We start from the raw sequence: 27,808 nt of genomic DNA on the forward strand, positions 1-27,808 counted from the left end.
GTCCTATAGACCCCTGGCATGGTAGCACATGCTTTTAATTCCAGCATCTGGGAGGCAGAGGCAAGCATATCCCCACTAGTTTAAAGCCAACCTGTCTACATAGACAGCCCCAGACTAGACAGAGCTATGGTCAGACTCTGTCTCAAAATGAAACAAAACAACACCCTATTTATTATGTTGATGGCACATGATCCTCTTCTCTTTTTTCTTTAAAGATACGGTCTTGCTGCTTAGCCCGGGCTGGCTGTGAACTCAGCAATCTTCCATTATCAGTCTCCCAGAGATAGAATTGAAAGCATATGCATACACCTAGGTCTACATGAGATATCTATAAAAAGCTCCAATGTAAACTGGTAAGCCAACTGGAATGGGGGTAAAAAAGGAGTGTGTAGCTTTTAGACTTGGACTACCAGTCTGAATTAATAATGACAACATTTAAAAAATAAATCATGAACTTTTATTATCCCGAACCACAGAGAAGGTCAAGCCTGAAGTTCGTGGGAACTGAGCTGCCACACCATGGAGGGCAAATGCTGTGGCAGCACCCTAGAGTGTTTCCTACGAGTCTCCTGGTCACCGTCCCCTTCAGGTGGCCGGCCTATTACAGCAATCACAGACACAGTCACCAGCAGGCAAGAGGACACAGGTGCTGCTGGCAGCCGCACCCGGGAGCCCGCCTGCCCTGTGGTGGTCACTTGGTACCAGGAGGTGGTGAGAGTCCCCCGCTGTGCCAGGTGTCCCCTCCTCGTCCCGTCCCATCGCTCTCAGGGACGGCTGCTCTTTGGCCTGTGGGTGTTTTTGAGAGTCTGCTATCAGCTGTCACTCTGAGTCTGAACTCTCACTCGACTTGGAAGCCTTGTGCTTTCGTTTCTTCCTCTTTTTCTTCTCCTTCTTCCTTTTCTTGTGTTTCTCTTTCTTCTTCTTCTTCTTGCGCTTCTCTCTGCCTGACGAGCTGGAGCTGCTCTCTTCTGAGGTGGAATCCTCCAGTAACTGCTTTAACTGCTGGATCCTAAACAGATTCATCACAACACGTCACCTGAGAGCAGCAGCGAGCCGGGAATCATGACTACCTCGCTAAAGATGCCCTTTTCATTGTCTTAAAGATCTGTGCATACTCCCGTAGCCCTTATAACCTCTAGTGAGTGCATCTACTGAAACATTCCCACCGCTGTTCTTAGCAATGCAGCTCCTCAAGAACTACAATACAACCAATTAGAAAACCTTTTTGGTTTTGGTGACAGGGTCCCAATGCATTCTAGGCTAGCCTCAACTCCTGTGTAGTCAAGAATGACCTTGAACTTCTCATCCTTCTGCCTGTACCTCCTAAGTGATGGTGGTATAGGTGTACATCGTAACACCTGGAATGTGCAAGTCTGGGGATCAAACCAAACCCAGGGCTTCGTGCATGGTAGGGAAGTACTCTACCAAGAAAACTACACCCTGCCCCTGCCTTGACCTTGTCCATAGGCCTGTCATCTCAGCACGCCTTAGGCTGACACAGCCAAGTCTAGAATCTGAAGCCCGCTTGAGCTTCATGGTGAGACACTGTGCAACAACAACAACACCCCCCCACACACCCACACCAAAGATACAGCACAATGTGACTGTCTGCAACTCAAGGCATGCCTACTGCTTATTTAGGGAATTGTAGGAGAAGCTGGCCACTCATTACCCTGACATCTCCATTCAGCGATCCATCTTGCTCTGGCAGCTCTTCAGTTACCGTGCTGGGGTTATAAACTGTCCCCACATATCAGAACACTTGTTCTAACACTGTGCACTTTCAGATCTGAAGAGGACGTTGGTAGCAATGAGATAGCCTTACCTTACATCCTTTTCATGTCTCTTATTCTCTCGAATGATGTCATACATGGGATCTTCATGTGCCTTTAAGAGTTAGAGAAGGTTATGTTTTGGTTAGTAATCGTTGACTGCTTTATGACGTAAAAATTAAACTCTATGAACTGACACCGGCATTTGATGTGGATTTTTGTTAAGTTTGAGACTATTTAGCCTTGACTGCCTTCAAACTGGCTGTGGAGCTCAGACTGGCCGGAATTTCTCATCTTCCTCCTCGGCCTCCTCGGTGCTGGGGCTACAGTTAGCTTCCTGTAGCCTGGTGTTAGACCAGCATCTGTGTTTCTTCTCTCAATCAGACAAGATCTTACTACGTAGCTCAGGCTTGCTTTGAACCTTCTATGACACCGAGGATAACCTTGACCTTCAAGTCTTGATGCTCCTGCTTCCGCCCGCTAAGTGCTGGACGAAGCCTTTCGTTACCAGCTCATTCTGAGACAAGGTCTCACTTGTCATGCAGGGTCACCTCATACTCTGTCAATCCTGCTTCGGTTCCCAAGTGCTGGGATCCCAAGCAAACCCACCACACCCACCTTACAACATATTTTTTTTTTTTTTTTATTTATTTATTTATTTATTTATTTATTTATTTATTTATTTATTTGAAAACTGAGTATTCCTCCATTGTGTAATGTACCACATTTTCTTTTTTTTTTTTTTTTTTTTGTGATATATATTTTTTATTTTACAATACCATTCAGTTCTACATATCAGCCATGGGTTCCCCTATTCTCCCCCCTCCCACGCCCTCCCCTTACCCCCAGCCCACCCTCCATTCCCATCTCCTCCAGGACAAGTCCTCCCCCGAGGACTGTGATCAACTTGGTAGACTCAGTCCAGGGAGGTCCAGTCCCTTCCTCCCAGACTGAGCCAAGTGTCCCTGCATAAGTTCCTGGTTTCAAACACAACATATTTAATCCCTTTGAAGGACTAGAATTATTATCGGTTTTTTGGCTGTTGGAGATAAGAGTCTCACTATGTTTTGTGACAATTCTTTGCTGACCTGGAACTCACTATGTAGATTAGGTTGAACTCTAACTCATGGCAATCCTCCTGCTACAGTCTTGAATGCTGGGATTATAGCTGTGTGCCACCATATCCAGGCCTTATTACTGTAAACACTTTAAGGATATAAAATACTTCTCCAATTAGAATATACAGGAAATAACTAAATATTCCATATAAAGAAATACAGGAGGGCTGGAAAGATGGTCACTGGTTGCTCTTCCAGAGGACATGGTTTCTAGTCCAAGCATCCATCTACATTAACAGCTCACAACCGTCTGCAACCCCTGTTCCAGGGCCTCTGATGCCCTCTTCTGGCCTCCTCGGGCATTGCAGGCATGTGGTGCACAGACAGGCAGGCAAAACACCCTTACATAAAATAAAAATAAATAAATCTTTAAAAACTTTAATAATGACCTCTAACTTAAGGCAATTCTGCCTCTCCTGGGTTCTGGGATTACAGGCATAAGATACCACCTTTGAGGCAGGCAAGCACAGAGGCTAGTTTGGAAACCTGGGACGCCCCTTGTTTTGGGCTATGTGTTGGCCAGCCTATGCACACACCCTACTCTAAACAATGAAGTAAGCTCCTCTTCCCCAGTGACCTCCAAGCACACACAGTCTGTCTAATGTGAAGGTATAAATGTAGAGATCCAGTTGTGCCTAGGAAGGAAAAACTTTTTTTTTTTTGAGACAGGGTTTCTCTGCCCTGGCTGTCCTGGAACTCGTTCTGTGGATCAGGCTGGGCCTCAAACTCACAGAGATCTGCCTGCCTCTGCCTCCAAGTGCTGGGATCAAAGGTGTGCACCACCACGCCCAGCCCCTAAGTGATCTTTTAGGGAGAATGCTTAGTTAGTATCTCATGCCTATGTAGAATGCACGTGAATATGATCAAATCAGATGCATTATGGGAAGGGAAAAGTTCAGTAAAAAGAAAATGGTTATATAAAACTCAATCTATCAATCAAAATAGAGAATCACTCTATGCCTAGTGACCCAAACCCTTTAGACCCTATAAAAAGAAGCCACAGGCAAGACCACTCCACAGCTCTGGCTGGCATGGAATTCATTATGTAGACCAGGCTGGCCCAGAACTCAGAGATCTGCTTGCCTCTGCCTCTTGAGTGTTGGGATTAAAGGTGTGCACCATGGCCAGCTCTCCTGCGCTGATCTTAACAGTAGATTCTTTCCTAGTGTGTACTGTTGCTTTGATTTGAGTAACATACTCTTGTTCTTTGCAAATCTGTGTGTGCTTTTATGTCATTTTTTAAACAGCATTTTAGTTTTTATTTGAGCGCATGTGTGAATGTATGCATGTATGTGGGGCTGCCCATGGAGGCCAGAAGAGGGTATCATATCCCCTGGAACTGGAGTTACAGCAGATGTGAGCTGCCATGTGGGTGCTGGAAACTGAATTTGGGTCCTTCGGGAGAGCGGCCAAGTGCCTTTAACCATTGAGCAATCTCTCAGCCCCGTTATTATTATTTTAACATTTATTTTGTGTGTGCGTGCGTGCATGCGTGTGCACATTTTCATGTGTGCCACTGTATGCTCACGGCAGTCAGAGGACAACTTTCAAATGTGGGTCCTGGGGCTCAAACTCAGGCCAGCAGGCTTGGCAGCAAGTGCCTCTACTCACAAACTTAGAACACAGAAATGGGGCCACAGATGGCTCGGCGGGCAAGACACCTGTCAGCAAGACTGACCGCCCGAGTTGGATCCCTAAGGTCCAGGGGGTAGGAGAGAACTAACTCTCTCAGGCTGTCCCACCTCCACATGCAAACTCACATACACACACAATAAATGTTAAGAAAAATTGGGAAAGAATAAACTTAAAAATTATTCTCTCTTTAATCCCAGCACTCGGGAGGCAGAGCCAGGTGGATCTCTGTGAGTTCGAGGCCAGCCTGGACTACCAAGTGAGTCCCAGGAAAGGCGCAAAGCTACACAGAGAAACCCTGTCTCGAAAAACCAAAAAAAAAAAAAAATTATTCTCTCCTCAACCAGGCATAATTACTGTAAATTTTGGGTATATATATATATATATATATATATATATATATATAATTTTTTTTTTTTTAAATTTTTTGAGAGAGGGTTTCTCTGTGTAATACTGGCTGTCCTGGAACTTGCTCTGTAGACCAGGCTAGCCTTGAACTCAGAGAGATCCAACTGCCTCTGTCTCCCGAGTGCTGGGATTAAAGGTGTGCACCACTACTGCCCCGGCTACTTTTTGGTACATTTTATAAAGAATTTGAGCCATAAGATACATGCAACTTTTTGTCTGTTTGTTTTGTTAAAGATAGAGTCTCACTGTGCAGCCCTGGCTGGCCTGGAACTTGCTACGGAGACCAGGCTGGTCTCCAGCTCAGAGACTGAAGCTCCTGCCTCTGAGTGATGGGACTACCGGTATGGACTCCCACGCAAACCACACGTTGTTTCTCACTTAGGTTTTCATGAACCCTTCCCCTAACAGTCTCCAGTCTTTAGCAGCATAATTCTGTGGCTGGGATTGCAGGGGGGCACAGTGCTCCCCCAGAATACAGGAGGCCCCGGGCTCAAATTCTAACATCGCACAGAGTCTAAACAATGCTTTTCGTTATTCATTTCCTTTTTGTGCTGTGGGATGTCTTTCTGTATGCTGTGACATGTGTGTGTGTGTGTGTGTGTGTGTGTGTGTGTGTGTGTGTGTGTGTGTCTCCCACTGGGTAATAAATAAAGCTGTTTTGGCCTATGGAAGAAAGCTTATAGTCAGGTGGGAAGTCCAGGGAGAGACAGAGAGAAGGGTCGAGTCAGGAGCCCGCAGCTGAAGGAGCAACAAGATACCAGCAGACCAGTCATGCCATGGCCACATATAGATGAATAGGAATGGGTTAATTTAAGATGAAAGAGCTAGCTAGCAAGAAGCTGAAGCCATAGGTCATACAGTTTGTAATTAATATAAGCCTCTGAGTGATTATTTTATAAGTGGCTATGGACTACAGGGGCCGGGTGGGACAGAAAAACTTCTGGCTACATTTTTGGTTAATTTTATTTGCTTGAGTTCTTGCATGTGTATATAGGTGCATCTGTTTTTGTGTGTGTGCATATGTGAATGTCAAAGCCCATGGCTGACTTCAGGAGTCTTTCCCCAGTGTCCTCCATCTTATTTATTGAGGCAAGGTATCTCAATTGAACCCAGAGTCCCCAAGACAGCTATTCTAGCCAGCTAGTTTCCTCGGGGATCCCCTTCTACCCTCTGAGGGCTGGCATTGGTGGGCTGCTATGCCCACCTAGCATTTGCAGAGATGACGGAGAGTCACACTCCTGTTATTGTGCTTGCTTGGCAAGCGATATTATCCACTAGGCCATCTCCCTAGTCCCTGGAGGATGTGTACTGATGTTTTGTTTTATGAGGTAGATTGTTGCTATGGGCCCCAAGCCTCACACAAGGTCTTTCTGCTGTTTCTCAGGAGCTGGACTGCAGACCTGGCTCACCACACCTGGCCCCGTTGGCCTCAGTTTGGATACACTGATAACCTTAGTACATTCACAGGTTGCACTTTACTTGGCAGAATTAGTTACTGGATGAGAATGCACACCTCTAAGACGTGATTCATGAAAGTATAATGGGAGATGGTCATCTTAGTAAACACACATTTCCAGCTCACAAGACACATCTAAGTTTCCATGGGTAAGAAAATCCTCAGCTGAGTAATAAATATGAATTCATATACCATAAACTACAAAGAAGGGTTGAATACATGGTGTTGGGTTTGAGAAAATGAGTCACTGTTCCTCAGGTTAAGTAAGAGTATCTATCTGTCTTTGGTTTTCCTTTTCTGCGGTGCTGTGGACTGAACTCAGGCTCTGCACACGCCAGGCAAGCATCCACCACCAAGCCGTCTGTGTCCACCTCCTGCCCTTTGAAACTTCCTTTCTCAATCGAGACAAGCACTCAGTAAGCTGCTCAGGTTAGTCTTGAACTTTCAGTTCTCCATGCCAGACTGCGGACCTGCTAAATAGAGCATTTGAATAGGAGTCTTCTGTGGGAGCCTGTTTTCAGGTTCCTCGTGGCTTTACCCAGCAGGTCCGCATAGAGGATGATGAGGACCACGGGCCTGAGTGCAGGTGTCTGAGATGGTCTGCATTTGGCTGTGTTGGGGGAGGTCTTTTGCTCCACCCTTTGGTATCTCTATAAATACCCTGGGACAGAGACAGAGCCCATTGGAAAAGGTTCCAGGCCCTCTCGAGGATATCCTTTATTTTCTATCTGTTTATCTCCACAATCTAAATCCTTCTATCTAATACTTCCTGCTGCTCGCACTCAAGAAAACTCTGGGGAACTGTGGGGTTGGTGGGTAAATGCCCCACAGTCTTCTCCCTCCATTTTCTTTTTTCCCTTCCGAGATAGGGCCTTATTTAGCCCAGGCTGGCCTCAAACTCACCCAGTAGCTAAGGCTCACTTTGCCCAACTCCCAAGTGATGGCATTACAGGTATGCACTATCACACTTGCTTTATGCGGTGCTGGGGCTGGAACAAGGGCCTTGTGCATGCTACACAAACACTCTACCATAGGAGCTACATATCCAGCGCCCAGTCAGTTTTTTGTTAAAGAGGTTATCTGTCGCAAATGCATAACAGGGGTGTATGTACTTATAGAGCCCACGTTCACTAGTGACTACCTATCCCCTAACATTCACCATCTGTGATAACGTTAATATTGGTAGTTCAGGGTTTACTTACAACTCGGAACTGTTCCAACTTCTGGTTGCCTTTGATAAAGAAAGGACATTCTTTGTCGCCTGTTCGATGGCCATACCGTTTGCAACGCCAACCTAAAGCCAAAGAAAAACAATTCTGTAAAATATGGTCTCACCTCACTGAGATAACGTTTCAGTAGACTAATGTTTTCATTACACTCCAATCCTAAAACACAAAGGATTAATGGATGAAAACATGAAGGTCCCAGAAGATAATGATAATGGATCTTGTGAGGTTAGGAGTCAATGTTCCATCGTCAAATATTTAGGAAGCAATCCAATGCTCTTAGTGTTTTCACTCCATTTTTCAGTGTACAGCAGGGGCTGGAGAGAGGGTCGGCCATGATTCCCAGCACCCACATGGCGGCTCACAACAACCTACAATTGCACTTCCAGGGGTCCACTGCCCTCTTTTGGCTCCACGGGCTGCTGTATGCAGACGGTGCACATGAACTCATACAAGCACACACAGACACACGAAAACAGCTAAAAGGGGAGCAGAGCGAATCCTTTCTATTTGTGAAATGGCTCTGATGCTGAGGGCTAGGGATTTAGATCAGTGAGAGAGAATGGCTTTGCATGCCCAAGACTCTGGGTAAAATCTCCAGCTTCACTACAATAGTATCTTAGGTTGAGTAAACCATGTCCAAAGTCCCCACCCCAGCCCCCTACAGAGTCCAGGCTCGAATTTCTAGACTTAAGTGACACTTGCCTCTGACATGCCAGGACTTCCAGCACACACTACTATATCAAGCTTTAGGAAGCCGCATTTTTTTCTTTTTTTAAAAGACAGAGTCTCACTGTGTAACCATGGCCCGCCTCTCACTTGCGGTGAGTGTGTTTGTACACGTGAGTGCACTGACTGAAGAGGCCAGATGAGGGTGTGGGATCCTCTGGAGCTGGAGTTACAGGTGGTTGTGAGTCACCTGGTGTGGGTGCTGGAAACTCAACTACGGGCCTCTGCAAGAGCAGCATGCAGGCCACGCGGAGCTGCTTCTCCAGCTTGAGCCTGTTTTTAAGCAGAAGCACAGATTCTCTTAAAATGTCGTGTAACCTAACCTGAGAAAGAGGAAGGGTTTGTGCTTACAGAGGTCTGGGCCTGAGGAACCGGTGTAAGGAACACATATGTACATGCTTCAAGTCAACAAAAGCAAACATACAACTCAAAGGACTTCACTGAACGTGGGCGTGGCCTGAGGTGTGGCAGCCTGAGGGGTGTGAAGCAGTGATGGAGTCCCAGTATTGCCCTGACGTCTTTTCATTCCATCCAGCTCTGAGGCAAACCAGGCAGCTGCCCGGGGGCGTGAGCCGAGCGACACTTGTTCTTAAGTGCTGACCAAGGAGGTCAGGAAGCCGGAGTGCTGCAAAGATGAGCTCATTTGGTCCACGCTAAGCAACTAAAGAAAGCGTGTTGAAAAAGGAAGTAATAGTTCTCTGTGGCATGCGCATGTGTGAGTGCATGAGACTCAAGTCAAGGCCAGACAGGAAGTCATGTGCCCTCCTCTATCAGTTCTCTGCCTTATTCCCGTCAGACAGGGTTTCCCACCAACTTGCTGTTTGGGCGAGGCTGGCCGGCCAACAAGTTCTGAGGCCCTGTCTCCACCATCTAATGGGATTCCTGGTATGCTGGAGCTACAGACGCGGACAGCCACTTGAATCGTTTTACATGGGGGTTGGGGATTCCTGTCCTCCTGTGTACCTGCCGCTTTAACTTACAGGAACACAGACCTAGAATCCTAGTACTGGGGAGGATGTGGCAGGCCTACCGGGAGATCCAGGCTAACGGGTGTTGTGGCAAGGGATCCTGTCTCAGCCTCCCCTTCACTCATCCAAAACAGCCTCCGGAAGAATGACCACATCCTACACTAATGCTGTATGTCAGCAAGACTCGGGGGATGTGAAATGCCAAGGGGCATGGCTGGATATACACACATCCAAGTACGTATTAAAGGTGATGTGCTGGCATAGAGGTGGTGCAGACCCGTAAGCCCCCAGCACTCAGGAAGCCGACAAAACAGGACTGCTAATTCAAGGCCACTCTGGGCTGTGTAAGGAGATGGCATTTCAAAATGACACCAAGCCCAAAAGATGATCCTTGTAATTCCAAGTGCGGTCCGCAGTAAAAGAGAGAGCAGGAAGGACGCCATCAGTAGTGCGCTCTTAGGACCCCCTCAGCCGGACGAAGAGAGCCTGAATGCAGAGCTGTGCTGGTAGGCCTACGGGACTAGTGACAGCTCCACAGCAGAGGGCACACTTGGCACAAGAGACAGAGTGTACCACAGAGAACACAGACACAGACGGAGATCGGATGGGGAGCGGGGGTTGCGATCGGCAGGCTTAGCACTTTGTGAACCATTTTTCTTTTATATTTCTTCAATGTTTTATGTTATTATTTTATGTATACAGGTGTTTTGCCTACATGTCTGTCTGTCTATGCACTACATGCATGCCTGGTGCCTAGGGAGGCCACAAGAGGTCACTGGATTTCCCAGAACTGGAGTTAGAGGCGGTTGTGAGCTGCCATGAAGGTGCTAAGAACGGAATCCCCATTCTCTTTGCCCCAGTTGGTGGAACTGTTTGGGAAGGATTCGGTGGGGTCACTGGGGCTGGGCTCTGAAGTTTCAAAAGCCCACGCCGTTCCTAGTAAGTTCTCTGCTTCATGCTGTGGATGAGACACAAGCTCCCAGAGGCTGGCCCAGCACCATACCTGCCTGCAGCTTGGAGTTCACAGCCTCACTCTTTGAAGAAAGCCCCCAAATCAAACACTTTTTTAAGTTGCCTTGTACATGGTGCTTTATCATGGCAATAGAAAAGTAAGCAGGACAAACAGCCAGTGCTACTGAGCCATCCCTCCAGGCCCAGGACCACTTTTCTTACACCAGAGCCAAGGAACGTATGCAGGCAGGTTCCTGTGCATGCGCGCTCTGCTTTGTAGGACCTGCAGCTTCCGTCATGTGGTGAAGAAGTGGGAAAATGGCTGTGAGAAAACAGACACAAGAAGGCCTTGCCTTCCTTCAGAAGCTGCACATCACCACATGCAAACAGAACAAGAAGGCCTCGCCTTCCTTCAGAAGCTGCACATCATCACATGCAAACAGAACAAGAAGGCCTTGCCTTCCTTCAGAAGCTGTACATCATCACATGCAAACAGAACAAGAAGGCCTCGCCTTCCTTCAGAAGCTGTACATCATCACATGCAAACAGAACAAGAAGGCCTCGCCTTCCTTCAGAAGCTGTACATCATCACATGCAAACAGAACAAGAAGGCCTTGCTTTCCTTCAGAAGCTGTACATCATCACATGCAAACAGAACAAGAAGGCCTTGCCTTCCTTCAGAAGCTGCACATCATCATATGCAAACAGAACAAGAAGGCCTCGCCTTCCTTCAGAAGCTGCACATCACCACATGCAAACAGAACAAGAACACATTGCTGGGGGCACCAGAGGACTTCTGACACTCCATAAACATGGCATCAATGGGAGTCCATTTAAAGAAGAATGCACACAGAGGTCCCTCAAGATGGGCCAGGAGATAACCTTCCTAAGTCTTTCTTTCTTGTTTACTCATTTATTTCTATGAGTGTTTTTGCCTGTATGTATACTACATGTGTGCTCGGTGTCCTCAGAGGGCAGAAGTACCCTAGCCTCTAAACTGGAATTATGGACTGTTGTGAGCAATCGTGTGGATGTTGGGAACCAAACCCAGGTCTTCTGCAAGGGCAACAAGGTGCCTTTAATTGCTGAGCCATGGTACTATCACGTACAGCACATACCCAGTGTGTACAGAGGCGTGCTGTGGTTTGGATCTGGTATGTCTCCCAAAAGTTCATGTTGAAAACCTGGTCAGCAATGTGGTAGTACAGGGTAGGAGACCCTTCAAGATGTGGAACTTAGAGATTAGAGGCAGGTTTTGGTCACGGGGACTAAATCCTCGCTAATGGGTTGGTAGGCCAGGTCTGAGGTGACTGCACACCCATCTCGTCACTCCTTGCAAGTGTTTCCCTTCAGAACACCCTCCATCGTGTATGATGCAAGCAGGGCACATAGGCCAAGATGCTGATGCTGCGCTGCACAGACCCTGTAGCCATGGGAACGTGGGCCAAATAAACCTGCTCATGACTTCCCCACCCTCATGCATCTTGTTTAGTGACAGGAGACAGACTGCCCAGAGACGTCACCCGAACCCTTGCACACTCACACTGCATGACTTTGACCTCTCTCCCAAGTGGCATCCAAAGTCCTTTAGTTGGTGCATGAGCCAGAAACTCCCTGGCATGTTCATTCCCCGGCACATCTGGAATACAGTCTTCCGGCTTTGTCTCATCCTCCTACAGGAAGATAAGAGTGTGTAAACAACAGGACAAAACCAAAGCCAAAAGAACAAAACTGAAACAAAAAAACCCAACAAACCAAAACCAAAACAGGACTTGGTCCCTGCTTCCTGCACGGGAGGCTATGGTTGTCTGGCTTCCTCTTAACTGTGTGACAATGCTTCCTTAGTAACATCCCTGGGAACTGGGGGGACAAGCTGTCAGGGCAGGAAGTACTCAAGAGCACCAGCACATGCTCCGTGCAGCAATGACGTGTGACCTCCACACTCTGACACGAAACAGGTCACACAGGTTTCATTCTCTCACAATCTGTGGAAGGAGGAAAGGCATCCTACAACACCAGAGGTGAGTGTTACATTAAAACAGCTCTCAGAAAACTACACTTCTGGGGGAAGGCAAACTCTTCCCATGATGCAGTTGAGGAGTCAGAAGACAACCTTGAGGAGTCCGTCCTCACCTTTTCTCTTAAAGGTCACTGTGTCTCCGATGGAGATTTTCACCAGCGAATAACTATTTAGAACCAGAGTGTTTCTCTACTTTCTGGTTATTTACATTTCTTTTACGGAAGTCTTCTGTTCCTTGGCTGCTTCTCTGTGTCCCCGCTACTGAAACACCCTGACCCTGCTGGAGGCTGCAGGGGTCCGCCCTGAGGCTGCAGTGTCGCCCTCTCAGGCATCTTCACAGCTGAGCTGAGGGCTCTCAAGACTCCACCCCTAAATGTACTGAGGAGCTGGCTGAGTGAGGCAGACAAGGAAAATGGACAGCAGAGCTTCTAGAAGATACTGCCAAAGAGACAGAAAGGGAGCTGAGGCTCAGGGACTCCCGTGTGTTTGCACTAATTCCTTAGGATAGGGAATGATAGCTGATTACATTTCTAGAAAGGTAGATATAGGCTTTGGTCGTGACAAATTCCAAAATGGGGGTTTACCCTGGTTATCTGCAGAAAAGAAAGTGTTTTCATATACGGAGATTAAAATAAAATCACACCATTTTTTCCTAGGAAACCACTAAACCCCAAAGTATATTTAATAGAGTAACCAAGCCTACAATCGCTTACCTTTATAAACCCAGGAGGAGGTTTCTCGTAACTAGAAAATGAAACACAAAAAGCATCTTCATCAAACATATCAGCAGAAAACAGTGCACAAGCGCCCACGGGGCCAGCAGAGGGCGCCCACGGGGCCAGCAGAGGGCGCCCACGGGGCCAGCCTCCCCGGAAGCTCCCCGCACACCCAGTGGTGTCGGCGCTCCCCAGCTCTCAGAGGGTTTGTATCCGGGCAATGATGATGCTCAAAGCCCAACACTCAGACCCTTCCAGATTCCTAGGAATCCACAGAGCGACACAGGACACAGCCGCCTGTGCCTCACCCCTCTAAACCCCGGGTAGAACTCCTTCTCACTGTCTGGAAGGGACAGGAAAGCACAAGGATGTTTGCTTTCTTTGTTCGGACTCTTTCATGCAGGGCTAAGCGGTCTTCAGAAGAAAATGAAAATTAGGTGTGAGAAAAGGAACCAGACTAAGGGAGAGTGAAATGACTCTGTTATCTGATCTGAGATGAGGGAAAAACAACTTGGTAGGGATTGGCACAGGTTGCTTCCTGTTGCTGTCACCAACGACTTGACCAAATGCAACCTGGAGAGGAAAGGGTTTATGTGGGGTTACAGGCTAGGTGAGGTTATCGCTGAGTGAGGCCAAGGCAGGGACTGAAGCAGAGACCATGGCTTGTTCTCCATGGCTTGCTCAGACTGCTTTCTTATATAACCAGTGCCCAGGGAGGCACCGCCTCCAGCGGGTTGGCCCCTCCCACATTTATCATGAATCAAGGAAATGTCCCCAGACTTTCCCACAGGCTAATCTGATGACAGCAATCCTCAGCTGAGGTCCTGTTTTCCCAGGTGACTCCAGTTTGTGTCAAGTTGACAAAAACTAACCAATACAAGGATGGATTAGAAATATCATGAATCCAGAACCTTTAAAAGGTCAGGGGACGTCTATCCCTTGAAGGTCCTGAAGTAAATGGCTGGGAGAGATCAAAATTAGCTTCTTAGATTTGGCACAGTGCTTTTTCCATAGCAGATATTCGAAAACTCTTCAAAAGGAAATCTAGAGTGTGACATGAGATTAACTCAGCAAAGCCAATGGAAACCTGAGCCATTTGGGCAAGGACACTTCCTTCAGCAGCCCTTCATTTCCAATATCAACAAAAAGTCTCGGGCATCCGGATGGAGAGGAACTTGGGAGCAAAGTACATGAACTCCCAAATCCATCAGTGAGCTACAAGTGTTGAACAAACAACATATGGCTGACTATAACAAGGTCCAAATGCATGAAGATGCATCTGATCACTATAAATGGAATGTGATACAATTACAGATTTTGAAATGTGCTATTATTGGTAAAAGTGTTCCACAAAAGTGTGTTTAGATGTTTTCCCAAGTTTAAAGTAAAGTGGTTGGTATTTATTACTAGGACAAATAAATTCATTAATGTAATACATTCAAAAAGATACTATGCTTCAAAATATTATGTAAACGCTAAGTAAACGAGGTTAAGAAATTAGAATAAAATGTGTTTGCATTGTGGTAGTTAAGAAATCTAGCCGGGTGGTGGCGGTGGCGGTGGCGGTGGAGGCGCACGCCTTTAATCCCAGCACTCGGGAGGCAGAGGCAGGCGGATCTCTGTGAGTTCGAGGCCAGCCTGGGCTACCAAGTGAGTTCCAGGAAAGGCACAAAGCTACACAGAGAAACCCTGTCTCGAAAAACCAAAAAGAAAGAAAGAAAAAAAGAAATCTAGGGCTGGCTAAGTGTGGCAGCCCCCAGCAGCCCGACCTCCGTGCTGAAGCTGCCAGTCAGTGAGTCAAAGTCAGGTGTGGCCGCACAAGTCCCAGCACTCAGGAGGCAGAGGCAGGTGGACCAGGCTAGCCTGGGCTACACAGAGCCTCAAAACAAAACAAAAAACCTGAATGAGCATCTTCCCTCTGTCTCTCTCACCTTAAAGTTTCCAAAAGTAGCCCAGAGCTCACCACGTAGCACAGGCTGCCCTTGAACTCAGCACAACGCCCCCTGCCCCTTTTCAGTCCCTGGTGGATGACACCGTGGCTGACATTGCATGCTGCACTATCAAATGTAGGTAGAGATTCAAGAACACCCAGACAACAAAGAGAATGAAAACCAGACCCATGGGCTGGGGATACGTGCCTCAGGGGGTAGAGTGCATGCTTTGTGGAAAAGGGGACCTGAGTTAATTCCCCAAACCCATATAAAAGAGAAGAGCTGGGTTTGCTGGCATGCACTAAAACCCCAGAGCTGGGGAGGCACTGACAAGCAGACCCCTTGGGCTTACCGGCCAGTTAGTCTAGCTCACTCGGTGAGTTCTAGGCCAGTCAGACCCTGTCATTGGATCACTTCCCAGGGATGATATTAAAGGCCTCCTCAGGCAGGTACGTACACACATACACACGTACACACACACAAATAAACAAATACATGTAAGCCAGAAATCAAAACACAAGGCAAGCCAGTGCTGATGTTGCAAGCCTGTAAATGTGGCTGCTAGGAAGACTGAGGCAGAAGATACGGCAACTTAAGCTCATTTCAAAACAGAAAACAGAGGAGGCCAAGGACACAGCGCAGTATCACAGTGCTTGCCGAAACTTCACAAAGCCCCTCCCTCCATTCAACCTCCAATGTTGCAAAAAGGGCAAATAACAAACAGGGGCAGTAGAGGGGGAGAGAGGAAAACAAAGAAAAATGAATGAGTGCAGTCACAAATGAAACAAGGACAGGATGTTCTGAAAAACAGTGCTCAGAACAAGTAAATGTTTTTGACTTCATGAATGTTATATCTTTTTATTTTTAAAATTTGCATAAGAAGTATTAGCTATTGTATTAGTCAGGGTTCAGTCAGGAACAGAACTGATCAAATGAATACATGAATTCTCTCTCTCTCTCTCTCTCTCTCTCTCTCTCTCTCTCTCTCTCTCTCTCTCTCTCTCACACACACACACACACACACACACACACACTCATTAGAGAGGCTTAAGTGTTGTGGTTTCACTACTACAGTGGCTGTCTTCCAACAGAAAGGCCAGGAAGTAGCTGTTCTGTTCCAGGTTGGATGTCTCAGCTGGTTTTCAGTCTATGTTGAATCTCAAAAATGTAGGTTCTAATGCCAGCAAAGGAATACCCCAGCAGCAGGACAGATGGACTTGACAGACAGACTGAGGGCAAGTAGGCAAAACGCTTCTTTCTTTTATGTGGACGGCCACCAGATGTGGCCCAGACTTAGGGTGGGCATCCCTACTTCAAATGACCTGATTAAGGAACTCTCCCACAGCTGTACCCGGCGGCTTGGTTTTTAGTTGATTCCAGATGCAGTCCAGATGACAACCGAGATCAGTCATCACAAGTCCACCCCTTGTCAACATGACATCAATCACATTTCCTTATGTCATGTTTAACATCTAAATGAAAACAATAAACATGTCAGAATTCCACCTAACATGATCTAACTACAGCATGTACAACCACAAATGCACTGTATATTTTAGGATAGGTGGCAATATCCCTCGAGGAATGCTTACTCTTATATGGTCTCATAACTTAAATGTGATAATAACCATTGATATTACCTCAATTGATTGTTATATTACATGAAGAAACTAAAAAACAAAATAGTTTAATATATGTGCACATATGTACAAACATGTTCTTAACAAAACAGGACAAAAATACTCTTGTGAGTTATAAAGGTAGTGTCTGCAACGGGTCACGTGGCTTTAGCTGGTCTTTATAACTGCCGTCCTCTCTTCCCATTCTGCATCTCCTCCATCCTCAACAAGCCCCTCGGCAGGCCTTGGCTCTTTCCCTGGAGGACTGACCCACACCTTCACTCCTGACAGGTCTGTGCTCTTTGTCCCCCTGCCTGCACTGGGCTGCTGCAGTTTCCCACTGACTTTAACCCCAGGACACGGTAGCCCCAAAACATCCCCTAAAGGACCTCCTGCACTCCAGACATAATCTTCCTTACCTCCATTGTGGAGAGGTGTGGTGGTATTGTGTTCCTCCAAAATATTGTGCACCCTAATAAACTTATCTGGGGTCAGAGAACAGGACAGCCACAATATTAAACATAGAGGATAGGCAGTGGTAGCACACACCTTTAATCCCAGCATTCCAGAGGCAGAAATCTCTCTGGATCTGTGTGAGTTCAAGGCCACATTGGAAATAGCCAGGCATGGTGACACACACCTTTAATCCCAAGAAGTGAGCCTTTAATCCCAGGGAGTGATGGCAAAAACAGAAAGGTATATAAGGCATGAAAATCAGGAACTAGAAGCATTTGGCTGGTTAAGCTTTCAGTTCAGCTGAGACCCATTCTGGATGAGGACTCAGAGGCATCCAATCGGAGGAAACAGGATCAGCTGAGGAACTGGCAAGGCGAGGTAGCTGTGGCTTGTTCTGCTTCTCTGATCTTCCAGTGTTCACCCCAATAACTGGCCTCAGGTTTGATTTTATTAATAAGACCTGTTAAGATTCCTGTTACAGAGAGGCGATCCAATTTCCCCATGGTAATCTGGATAAGTCACCCCTGCAGACATTGTTATTCCATTCTTAGACTGTTGGCTTAAAGGCATCAGAAGACAAAGTGGCCAGCAGGAAGTCTGAGTTTCCAGTTCATTGGAATGTTTGTTTTGTCTTCAGATAGGAGCTCTCCACCTCCCCCATGAAACCAAAACTTCTAGAAAAGCAAAACTTAAGGTGGCAGAACAGGAAGCTAACATTTCCTATTAGGTCACTGGGGCGACAGTGAGCGGAACCGTTCCGATTCCATCCCCTTGAATCCTGGACCTGCGGATCCTGGCTACGGGAGAAACTGTACCATATACACCACCTTGTGGAGGACCCTCCTCAGCCCTCCAGGCTGCTGACACTTAACTGGTGCTTTAACTGTGTCTTCAAAAGGCTACTTCATCATTCTAGCAGGCCAGCTGCCTCAGGATAGTGGGAACATGGTAAAATGTGGGCCCCAAGGTCACACTTCTCTGGCTGTAAAATCAGTTTCTTGGTCAGAAGCAATGCTGTGTTGAATACCATGATGGTGGAGAAAGCATTCAGTAAGTCCACAGACCGGTAGTTTTGGAGAAGCATTATGTGCAAGAATAAACATCCGTTCCAGTAAAGAGAAAATGTTGGCCTTCCTTCCCACGAAGGAAGTGGTCCAGTGCAGTGGACATGCTGCTGCCAGGTTGCTGGCTGGTCATCCCAGGGATGGTGCCATAGCTGAGGCTTACTGTTGGCCTCTGCTGCTGACAGACCTGGCACTCAGCAGCAGCTGTAGCCAGGTCAACCTTGGTAAGAGGAAGTCCATGTTGTCAAACCCATAACCTCTATGTCCGCCACTATGGCCACTTGGTTCATGGGCCCATTGGGCAATGACAGGAATGTCTGGGGAAAGAGTGCAGAACCATCAGGAAACCAGGCCTAGTCCTCTTCCTCAGTCAAGAGATCACAGGGTACACCTCCTGAGTTCTTGCTCGTACAGAAGACACTGTAACTGGAGCAGAAACCACAGGCATGTGGGCAACTTCTTCATGTACTTCACTTGCACCATTAGAACCTGCTTGGGTCCAAACATGAATATACTGTTTCCATTGATATGAACTGCTGCTGTGTACATCCTACTTTATGGCTGTATTAGTCAGGGTTCTCATAGAACTTATGGAATAAATCTCTCTCTCTCTCTCTCTCTACACACACACACACACACACACACACACACACACACACACACACACACACACACACACATTTATTGAAATGACTTACAGGCTGCAGTCCAGTCAATCCAACAATGGTCGGCTGTGAACAGAAAATCCAGGAATCCAGTCGTTGCTCAGTCCCACAAGGCTGAGTGTCTCAGCTGGTCTTCTGTAGATGCTGGAATCCGGAAGCAGGCTCCAACGCCAGTGAACGATGGATGTGCTGGCAAGGCGAGGGGAGACAGGCAAAGAGCAAAACCTTTCTTCTCCCATGTCCTTAGATAGGCTTCCAGCAGATGTGGCTCAGATTAAAAGCATGTGTCTTCCTGCCTCAAGATCTGGATTAAAGGTATGGGTCATTCCACCTCAAGATCAGAATTAGAGGTGTGTCTTCCCTCCTCAAAGGTCTGGACTAGAAGCGGATTTACCCACTTCAAACCAAGCAGAATCTCTCTCCCAGGCGTGCCCTGCACTTCTGGATTGTAGTTCATCCCAGATAGAGTCAAGCTGACAACCAAGAACAGTGATCACAGCGGGTCAGGTAATATCCACACAGGAAGAGCAGCTGAGTTACACGGTAACTTGGTGGCCCATTGTCCAACGTTCAGATTCCATTAATGCCCAATAGCAGGCCAAGGGCTGTAGATGTAACCATCTTGTTAAGTAAGAAACACAGAGCCAAACACAGAGTTAAAAGCCAAGAGGTCAGAGCGATAGCTAAGAGCTGAGATTAAAAACCTTACCCTTCACTGCTGCTGCTGTCCTACCTCTCCACAAGAGACCTACTTCCTGTGTGTTTGTCCTTTTTATAGACTTTCTATTCTGCCTTCTCATTGGTTGTAAACCCAACCACATGACCTCCTCGTCACTGCCCATCTATACAGACCTCCAGGTCTTCTATGGTTGGTATTGAGATTAAAGGCGTGTGTCTCCGTGCTGGTGGTATCCTTGAACACACAGAGATCTGCCTGTCATGTGATCGGGATTAAAGGCGTGTGCTACCACTGCCAGACTTCTGCTATGGCTTGCTATTAGCTCTGACCCTCAGGCAACTTTATTTATTAAAATACAAATAAAATCACATTTCAGTACACATAAAATATCACCATAAAGGGCTGTCTGTCAAAGCAGAAATAGTTTTCTACAGATACTGGTAGAGCTTTGCTCCCAAATCCCCAAAGTCTCTACTGTGATTTTCCTAAGGGGCCTGCCAAAGGCTCCGAACAGCATCCCTGTCTGCCACTGCCACCTCAATACCATAAGGTCTGCAGGATCATGTGGTCCAAGTGGGACAGCAGCCTGCATAGCAGCCTGGGCCTGTTGAAGAGCCTCTCCTGTCCCAGGTCCCACTCAAAGCTAGCAGCTTTCCGAGCCACTTGGTATATGGGCCAGAGTAACACACCTAAGTAGGGAACATGCTGTCTCCAGAATCCAAATAGGCCACTAAACGTTGTGCTTCTTTCTTGGTGGTGGGAGGGGCCAGGTTTAATAACTTATCCTTCACCTTAGGAGGAAGATCTCTGCATCCCCACACCACTGGACTCCTAAGGATTTCTATTGGATTTATTTCCCATCCTCTGATGCACATAGCCATGACCAACAAATCCAAAGTGGTTGCTACCTCCTGCTCACTTGGTCCAATCAGCACAATGTCACCGACAAAGGAGACCAGTGTGAAATTTTGGGGAAGAGACAGATAACCAAGATCTCTTTGAACTATGTTATGACACAGGCCTGGAGAGTTAATCTACCCTTGGTGTAAAACTGTAAAGGTACTGCTGGCCTTGCCAACGGAAAGAAAACTGCTTCTGGTGGCCCTTATCAACAGGTACTTAAGAAAAAGCATTTGCAGCCTGGCGGCGCATACCTCCCAGCACTCAGGAGGCAGAGGCAGGCGGATCTCTGTGAGTTTGAAGCCAGCTTGGTCTATAGAGGGAGTTCCAAGACAGGCAGCACTACACAGAGAATCCTTGTCTCAAAAAAACAAACACCACCACCAAAAACAACAAAAGATACAGGGCTGGTGGTTCCCACCATATCTCCCTTTAATCTTCTATCTGGTCTACACAAAAGACAGACTGTAGAGAACTGACAGTTGACTATCAAAAACTCAATCAAGTAATGACTAATATGGCCACTTATGTACAAGATGTGGTGGCAATACTTGTGCAGATTAATACATTTGGTATGTGGTTTGCAACTATTGATTTATCAAATACTCCCCCCCCCCATTTTGGTTTTTCAAGATGGGGCTTCTCTGTACATCTGCTCCACCCCTGCATTTTTCAAGTCCTTGATGGTTGGCATTAATTTCTGCAATTCCTCTTGGGATGCAGTATTGTCTTTGGTTCACTATTTTCCCTAGTACAACTTCAGCGACTTCTACTTGGCCTTTCCAATCATAACAGTCCTCACTCCATAGGTCAGGGAACCGATGTGGGAATTCTGCCAGCTTCTAAGTACATCTATCCCAATTATATATTCTGGAACTGAAAAAATAAATACAGGATAAGTTTGGGGACTCACTGTGAGTTGGATTTCAGCCAAAACTCCATTAACTACCGGGCTCCATAAGCCCCTACTTTAACACAGTGCTTTTTGGGGTCTCTTGGAATCACTGTCAATTCAGAACAGGTTTCCAACAGACTCTGGAAAGTCTGATTGTTTCCTTCCCCCTGTGTACAGTTACCCTTGTAAAGGCCACAGATCCTTCTTGGGAAGGATGGGAGAAAGGCTAACAGTAAACTCTTGGGATTTTAGCAAGATCCTTCCCGAGGGGAACCTGACAGTCCTTTCATTCAAGGTGTTCTGGGTCTGCAAATACTCCCTCTTGTCACAGTCCCATGTAGCCTATCTTTTGCTTGAGAATTCTTCTGCTTATACAGATGAAACAAAACCATAGTACACTTCTTATCTATTTCATTCCTAAACACATCGTGACTAATTAGCCAGTACCAAAGGTCCATAGGAGTCATGCCACTATAAAAACCACTTTGCCTGTGATGCCTTTATAGGTCAGGCCATTACAGACATTGCTTTGCCTATGCTACCCATTAGGATAACTACGAAACCAATCACATTTAATTCATCTAACTAGCAGCAACATCTCCATCCCTATGGCCTGGCACAAGGAAAAGGGTGATGACAAAGATCTTCAAATGTACTGGTGTCCCCTCACATTTTGCATCTTATAAGATTTGTGAAGGACATGTCTTCTGGGTCTTTCTATTGTGGAGGGTTAGGTTTTACAGTGTACCCACTCTAGCTTCATCAATACTAATACAAGGGATACCAGGCATCCCCAACTCTTTTTCAGTAGGCCATCTTTTGACAAATGCTTCAGCAAACCAACCACCTTTTGATACCTTTAAAAAAACTGTATGAGCTTCCATATTAAACCCAGAATCACCACTCAGTGCTGTGGGACGGTCTGTATGTCAAATTGCTCTGATTGGTCAATAAATAAAACACTGATTGGCCAGTGGCCAGGCAGGAAGTAGGTGGGACAAGGAGAGAGGAGAATTCTGGGAAGCGGAAGGCTGAGGGAGAGAGACACTGCAGCCACCGCCATGACCAGCAGCATGTGAAGATGCCGGTAAGCCACCAGCCACGTGGCAAGGTATAGATTTATGGAAATGGATTAATTTAAGCTATAAGCACAGTTAGCAAGAAGCCTGCCACGGCCATACAGTTTGTAAGCAATATAAGTCTCTGTGTTTACTTGGTTGGGTCTGAGCAGCTGTGGGACTGGCGGGTGACAAAGATTTGTCCTGACTGTGGGCAAGGCGGAAAACTCTAGCTACAAATGGCGCCCAACGTGTTGGCAAGAGTTTCCACCTAAAACCTGAGAAAAGATTCTAAAACAGAACTAAAAACAGCTTCCTAATTGTCTCTCTCAAATGAGCGGCAGCCTGCCGGTTTGAGCTACTGGCGGGTTCCTAGCATGCAAGCTCGATCTGCAGTATGGCGGGAATGAGGCCTCTGCAAGTGGCACATTAAGCTGCATGGTGGATTTAGCCTTTGCTAGTACAAAAAAAGAGGTTTCTGGGCTACATGCTGCTTGGATAAAAGCACACACCCACAATGGCTCCCAGAGCTGGTGGAAAACGTACCACCGCCATGTTGGGAAGCTGAAGTGGGTGGAGCCAGCAGCCACAGCACCATTTCAGGCTTAAAAGGCTGCAGTTTAAGCAATAGGCTCAAGGTAATATAAAACATAAGCCACATAAAGATGGCTACCACACAGAGAATCTGGATTATGTTCTCTTTGATATTTGTAACTGAAGAGAAACATTTGATTGCAAAAGCTGTTGAGTTATGCCAAAATGTGTGTTTTAAAGGTACCTTAACTTCAAAATTTGGATGTAAGGATATGTTGCTTTGGAAAGGAGGCTCTGCTTTTGTTTCCACAGAAAGCCAGAGGCTATGGATTTGTTCCAGATTAAGATACATCAGGTTTGACCAGCCAAGACCACCTGAAAGGTCTCCGATGACACCATGGCCCAGATGATCCAATATCCAGAATCGTTTCAAGGCAACTGGCTCAGACGATACAGCTTCATGGACTACTCCATCATCCTAAAATTTTCTTTGTGTCCCCATAGATACAGCGCCCCCCTCCAGCAGGAAGTAGTAAGAGAAGCTACGCCCAAATTCCCAAATATACCAAGCTGACTTTAGAGATGTGTAAAAGTTAAAACCTTCCTTTTAAAAAAAGAAAGGGGAAGTGCTGTGGGATGGTCTGTATGTCAAATTGCTCTGATTGGTCAATAAATAAAACACTGATTGGCCAGTGGCCAGGCAGGAAGTAGGTGGGACAAGGAGAGAGGAGAATTCTGGGAAGCGGAAGGCTGAGGGAGAGAGACACTGCAGCCACCGCCATGACCAGCAGCATGTGAAGATGCCGGTAAGCCACCAGCCACGTGGCAAGGTATAGATTTATGGAAATGGATTAATTTAAGCTATAAGCACAGTTAGCAAGAAGCCTGCCACGGCCATACAGTTTGTAAGCAATATAAGTCTCTGTGTTTACTTGGTTGGGTCTGAGCGGCTGTGGGACTGGCGGGTGACAAAGATTTGTCCTGACTGTGGGCAAGGCGGAAAACTCTAGCTACAGGCCCACATCAATAAACTCATTCAGATACAGTTTTATGTCCCTTCCACCATTATCCCACACCCTTAAAATCCATTCTCATACATATCCCCCAAACTTCTGCTTGAATGAATTAGCAAACTCATTAAGCTCCTTAGTGGTATGGTGCACCCCCTCACGGACTTTACTTCCTATCTCTCCTCTAGGAGCCTGCCTTAAGTCTGGCTATAGATGTAGAGGCAACTATCAATGGGCCCCGGGGACACCGGTATGTAGCCTGGCATCTCTTCCAGGAAAGTCACTGCTGTCTGGCAGACAATGAAGGTGAATCCCTTAGGCAAATGCAGAGAGGGCAATGCTACAGGGGTGGGGCATGGGCGCATTCTCTGCTAAGGGTGGAGAGACGACTTCCTCAGGTGAGATCAACCCTGGAGAATCTGCGGGTTCAGAGTCCTCAGCCTCAGTGGGGTCCTCGCACGCATCTCCGTCCCAAGTACAGGATCCAGTTCCTTAGCAATCAGTGCCCTTACTTTAACTGCTGACCCGCTCAGTGGCTGGAACTTCAGTTTTGTTGTAATTCAGCCAATCTTATAATGGGTGCCTTGGCCGGATCTTCCACAACTTGAGCTCGATGGCTGCTGAAGAGAAGATTCTCTTCCAGCACCCACTTAGAAACCATTAGGCTGTTTACGCACATCTGGAGCCAGTCAATTCTATCACCGAGGTCACACTTTTCCTTTGTCACTGTACCCAAAGACGCTGGAAGCAGCCAGCCAGCACTGTTACTCTCCTTATTTTCCCACTAGTTGTTGAAAGTTTTATGTGCAGTCACTAAATTTCTTGCTCCTTACAAAAGGTGAATCAGGGTCATCAAATGCATTTATCTCAGTAAGTTCTTCAAACAGTTCACAACGTGGATTTTTAGCGCTCTCTGTGCTTCTAGGAGAGGCTTCAGTAACTGTATTGTTTGCAAACTGCCTATTCCAAGAAGCCGGCGGCTGTTCAGCCTACAAGGCTGGACGTCTTAGGTGCTCCTTGGTAGATGCTGGAATCCTGAAGTAGGTTCTAATACCAGGAAACAGAGGCTTTCAGTATCTTCCTGTTATCATCACTCGGCTGTGCATTAAGTTAGCATTATCTCTGTGTAGTACTGTTAGGATATTTTATTATATTTTTATGTACTTATTTATTTGGTGTGCTTGTATGTATGTGCCAAGGCATGTGTGTAGTGGTCAGAGGTCGACTTGCAGGAGTCAGCTCTTGCCTTCTGTCATGTGGGTCCTGGGAACCGGACCCTGGTCATCAGGCTTGGCAGCAGGGCTTTCCCACTTGCTGAGGCATCTTGCTGGCCCAGAATATTTGATTTTAAAAAACTGCTGCTGAAGTTGCTGATTGGAGTTTCAGTGGCACTGGAGAGCCGGCTCAGTGGTTAATGGCACTCACTGCTTCTGTGGAAGGCCCGGGTTTGGTACACAGCACCCACCTGGTTCCTCACAACTGTAAGCATTCATCTGGCTTCCTCTGGCACCAGGCACACAGATGGAGCAAGTACATATACAGCCTACATATAGGTCAGAATCCCAAGTCTGTGAAATGGCCCTGGACAGAACATACTTCTGCTGTTCTACTACACACCACGTGCCTGTGCACAGTGGCCGTGGTGTCACAGCTCCAACACTTACAAAATCAAAACATAAAGCAACTCCGAAAAACGCTGAAGATGCTCCCCATTCTTCAGCATTCAAATATCCAGCCATGACTGAATTATTTATGTAAAAATAAACAAGCACATCTATCTCATTAGTATGCAAACTTGCTTTTGTCTTTAATAAACGGCAAAATTATATGTATGAGAAAGAACTGTTTAAATAAATTTCCTTATGACTCTATCAGTAATGTTTGATTTGTATCCCCTAATTTATATACCCATATGCCCGCAGTAGTGTAAACATTTCTCAGGTGAAGTGAAAGGGGTCACGTGTGGAAAAATTTAAAGAGGCCCCGCTCTAGTCTGAGGCGTTGAGACCCTGTCTTAAGAAGAAATGAACAAGATACACGGGGTAGTGAGGGCCGGGATATAAAAGGGAAAGTTCAACAAAACACAATGTGCTGGGTGGATGGCACCTGAGGAAACACGGAAACACGCAGAGACACAGACAGACAGACAGACACTCAGAGTCACACATAGACAGACAGACAGACAGACAGACAGACACACACACACACACACACACACACAGACTCGTCTGCATAACAAGTAAACCTCTGTTCTCCAATGCTGCCACACTCAGCGGCCCTAAGCTCTGCCCCTGCTTCTGACTTCTACCCTGGTGCAGTCCGTACAGCCGCGGCCCGCCACCCTCCGTCACCTCTGCACGACGCCACACACCCGCGCCGCAGGTCACCGGGCTCCACCCTCGGCTGGGGAGGGGTGGGTGGGCAGCCGCCTTCCCGCGTGTCTTCCGCAGTTTCCACCCGGAGCTTCCCGCCCGTCCCGTCGGTGGCAGGGGACCCGGGGTCTGCGTCGCACGGTGTCCAGGGGCCGCGGGGCTCAGAACTCGGCCTCCGGACGCGGCCACCGCCGCCGCCACCGTGGCCGTGGCGGGGACACCAGCCGGCCTCCCTCCCGCGTAGGGCGCCGGGGGCCCGTCAGGCCGCGACGCCCACCCGTCGGCTGCGGCCGCTGCAGGCGAGGCCGTCCCCGGGCCCTGGGTTCCCGGGCCGCACCGTCCCCCAGCCCGCGGCCCCGGCCCCGCCGACTCACAAGGACTCCAGGTGCTTGAGCTGCTGCAGCTGCTGCGCGTCGTGCCGCCGCCGTTTCTGCTCCCGCCGCCGCTGCAGCTCCTGCTCCGCCGGCTCCCGCGACCGCCGAGAACCGGCCCCGGACGACATCGCCACCCGAGGCGGGCTTGGGAGGAGGCGGCCAGACGCTTCCTCCGCCCCGCAGCGCGCCCCCGCCAACGTCCCACCGGCCCGCGCCGCAGAGCCCGAGCTCCAGCCGGGCACCCGCAGCCAGGCCCCGGCGGCCCCCGAGGCCTGCGGGAACTGAAGCGGGGCGGGGCGGAGGGCGGGGCCTGAGGGCTTCCGGGAGCCCAAGTCGCCTGAAGGCCACACCCACTTCTGAGGCTTGCTTCTTAATTTTTTCATTTTTATTATATGTATATATATATTTGGTTTTTCGAGATAGGGTTTCTCTGTAGCTTTGGAGCCTTTCCTGGAACTCACTCTGTAGCCCAGGCTGGCCTCGAACTCACAGAGATCCGCCTGGCTCTGCCTCCTTCCTGAGTGCTGGGATTAAAGGCGTGCACCTTTATTTTTTATTTTTTATATTGTTAATGTTTTAATTATTTGTGGCTGGACGAGGTGGCGGAAGTCTTTAAATCTCAGCACTTAGGAGGCAGAAGCAGGAGGACCTGTGATTATATGAGGCCAGCCTGGTCCACAAAACGAGTTTCGGGCTAGCCAGGACTATAACGGTGAGACTGTCTCAAAGGAGAAAGAGAAACTATTTAAATTCCATGTGTATTTGGGGTGGTGGTGCGGGAGTGGGGTGTGGTGGTCGTACGGAGTCCAGGAGAAGGCGACAGCTCTCCTAGAATTGGAACTACAGGCCGTGTAATGCACCTTAAGTGACTGCTGCGGACCGAACTCTAGTTCTCCGTAAGAACTGTATGCCTTTCTACTGCTCTCTGGATCCCTGTCCTGTACTTGTTATCTGTGGATTCATCCATTTGAAGAACAAAACAACTTTCCCTATAAAATCTCCAGTTTTTCCAGTGCATGTGATCCGTAGTGAAACACAGACCAATATATATATATATATATATATATTGTCTCAGGCTAGAAGCCTCATTCTGAGCATTCCAAGTTTGGTATTACCCGAGGAGAGCAACGTGGAATCATAGTGTACAGGCAAGGAAGAACTTTAGCCTGGCAGCCAGGCAGACTTCTGAGTTTCAGCCTGTTCTATGCTGTTAGTTCCAAGCCAATAGTGAGATCTTGTATCCAAAGTGTGTGTG

General features: G+C 47.5%; 1 protein-coding gene across 1 annotated transcript; it reads right to left on the reverse strand.

Moving 5' to 3' along the window:
• Positions 1-434: 434 nt before the first annotated feature.
• Rp9 (RP9 pre-mRNA splicing factor) lies at positions 435-26,830 on the reverse strand. The gene is made up of 6 exons (XM_006991685.4): positions 26,554-26,830; positions 12,994-13,024; positions 11,804-11,933; positions 7,589-7,680; positions 1,826-1,887; positions 435-1,009 (listed from the first exon to the last, which is right to left on the reverse strand). Exons 1-6 carry the CDS (start codon positions 26,679-26,681, stop codon positions 820-822), a joined length of 633 nt encoding a protein of 210 aa, XP_006991747.1. The 5' UTR covers positions 26,682-26,830; the 3' UTR covers positions 435-819.
• Positions 26,831-27,808: the final 978 nt, after the last annotated feature.

This window comes from Peromyscus maniculatus, chromosome 7, assembly GCF_049852395.1.
Source record: "Peromyscus maniculatus bairdii isolate BWxNUB_F1_BW_parent chromosome 7, HU_Pman_BW_mat_3.1, whole genome shotgun sequence".
In the NCBI taxonomy this organism is placed as follows: Eukaryota; Metazoa; Chordata; class Mammalia; order Rodentia; family Cricetidae; genus Peromyscus; species Peromyscus maniculatus.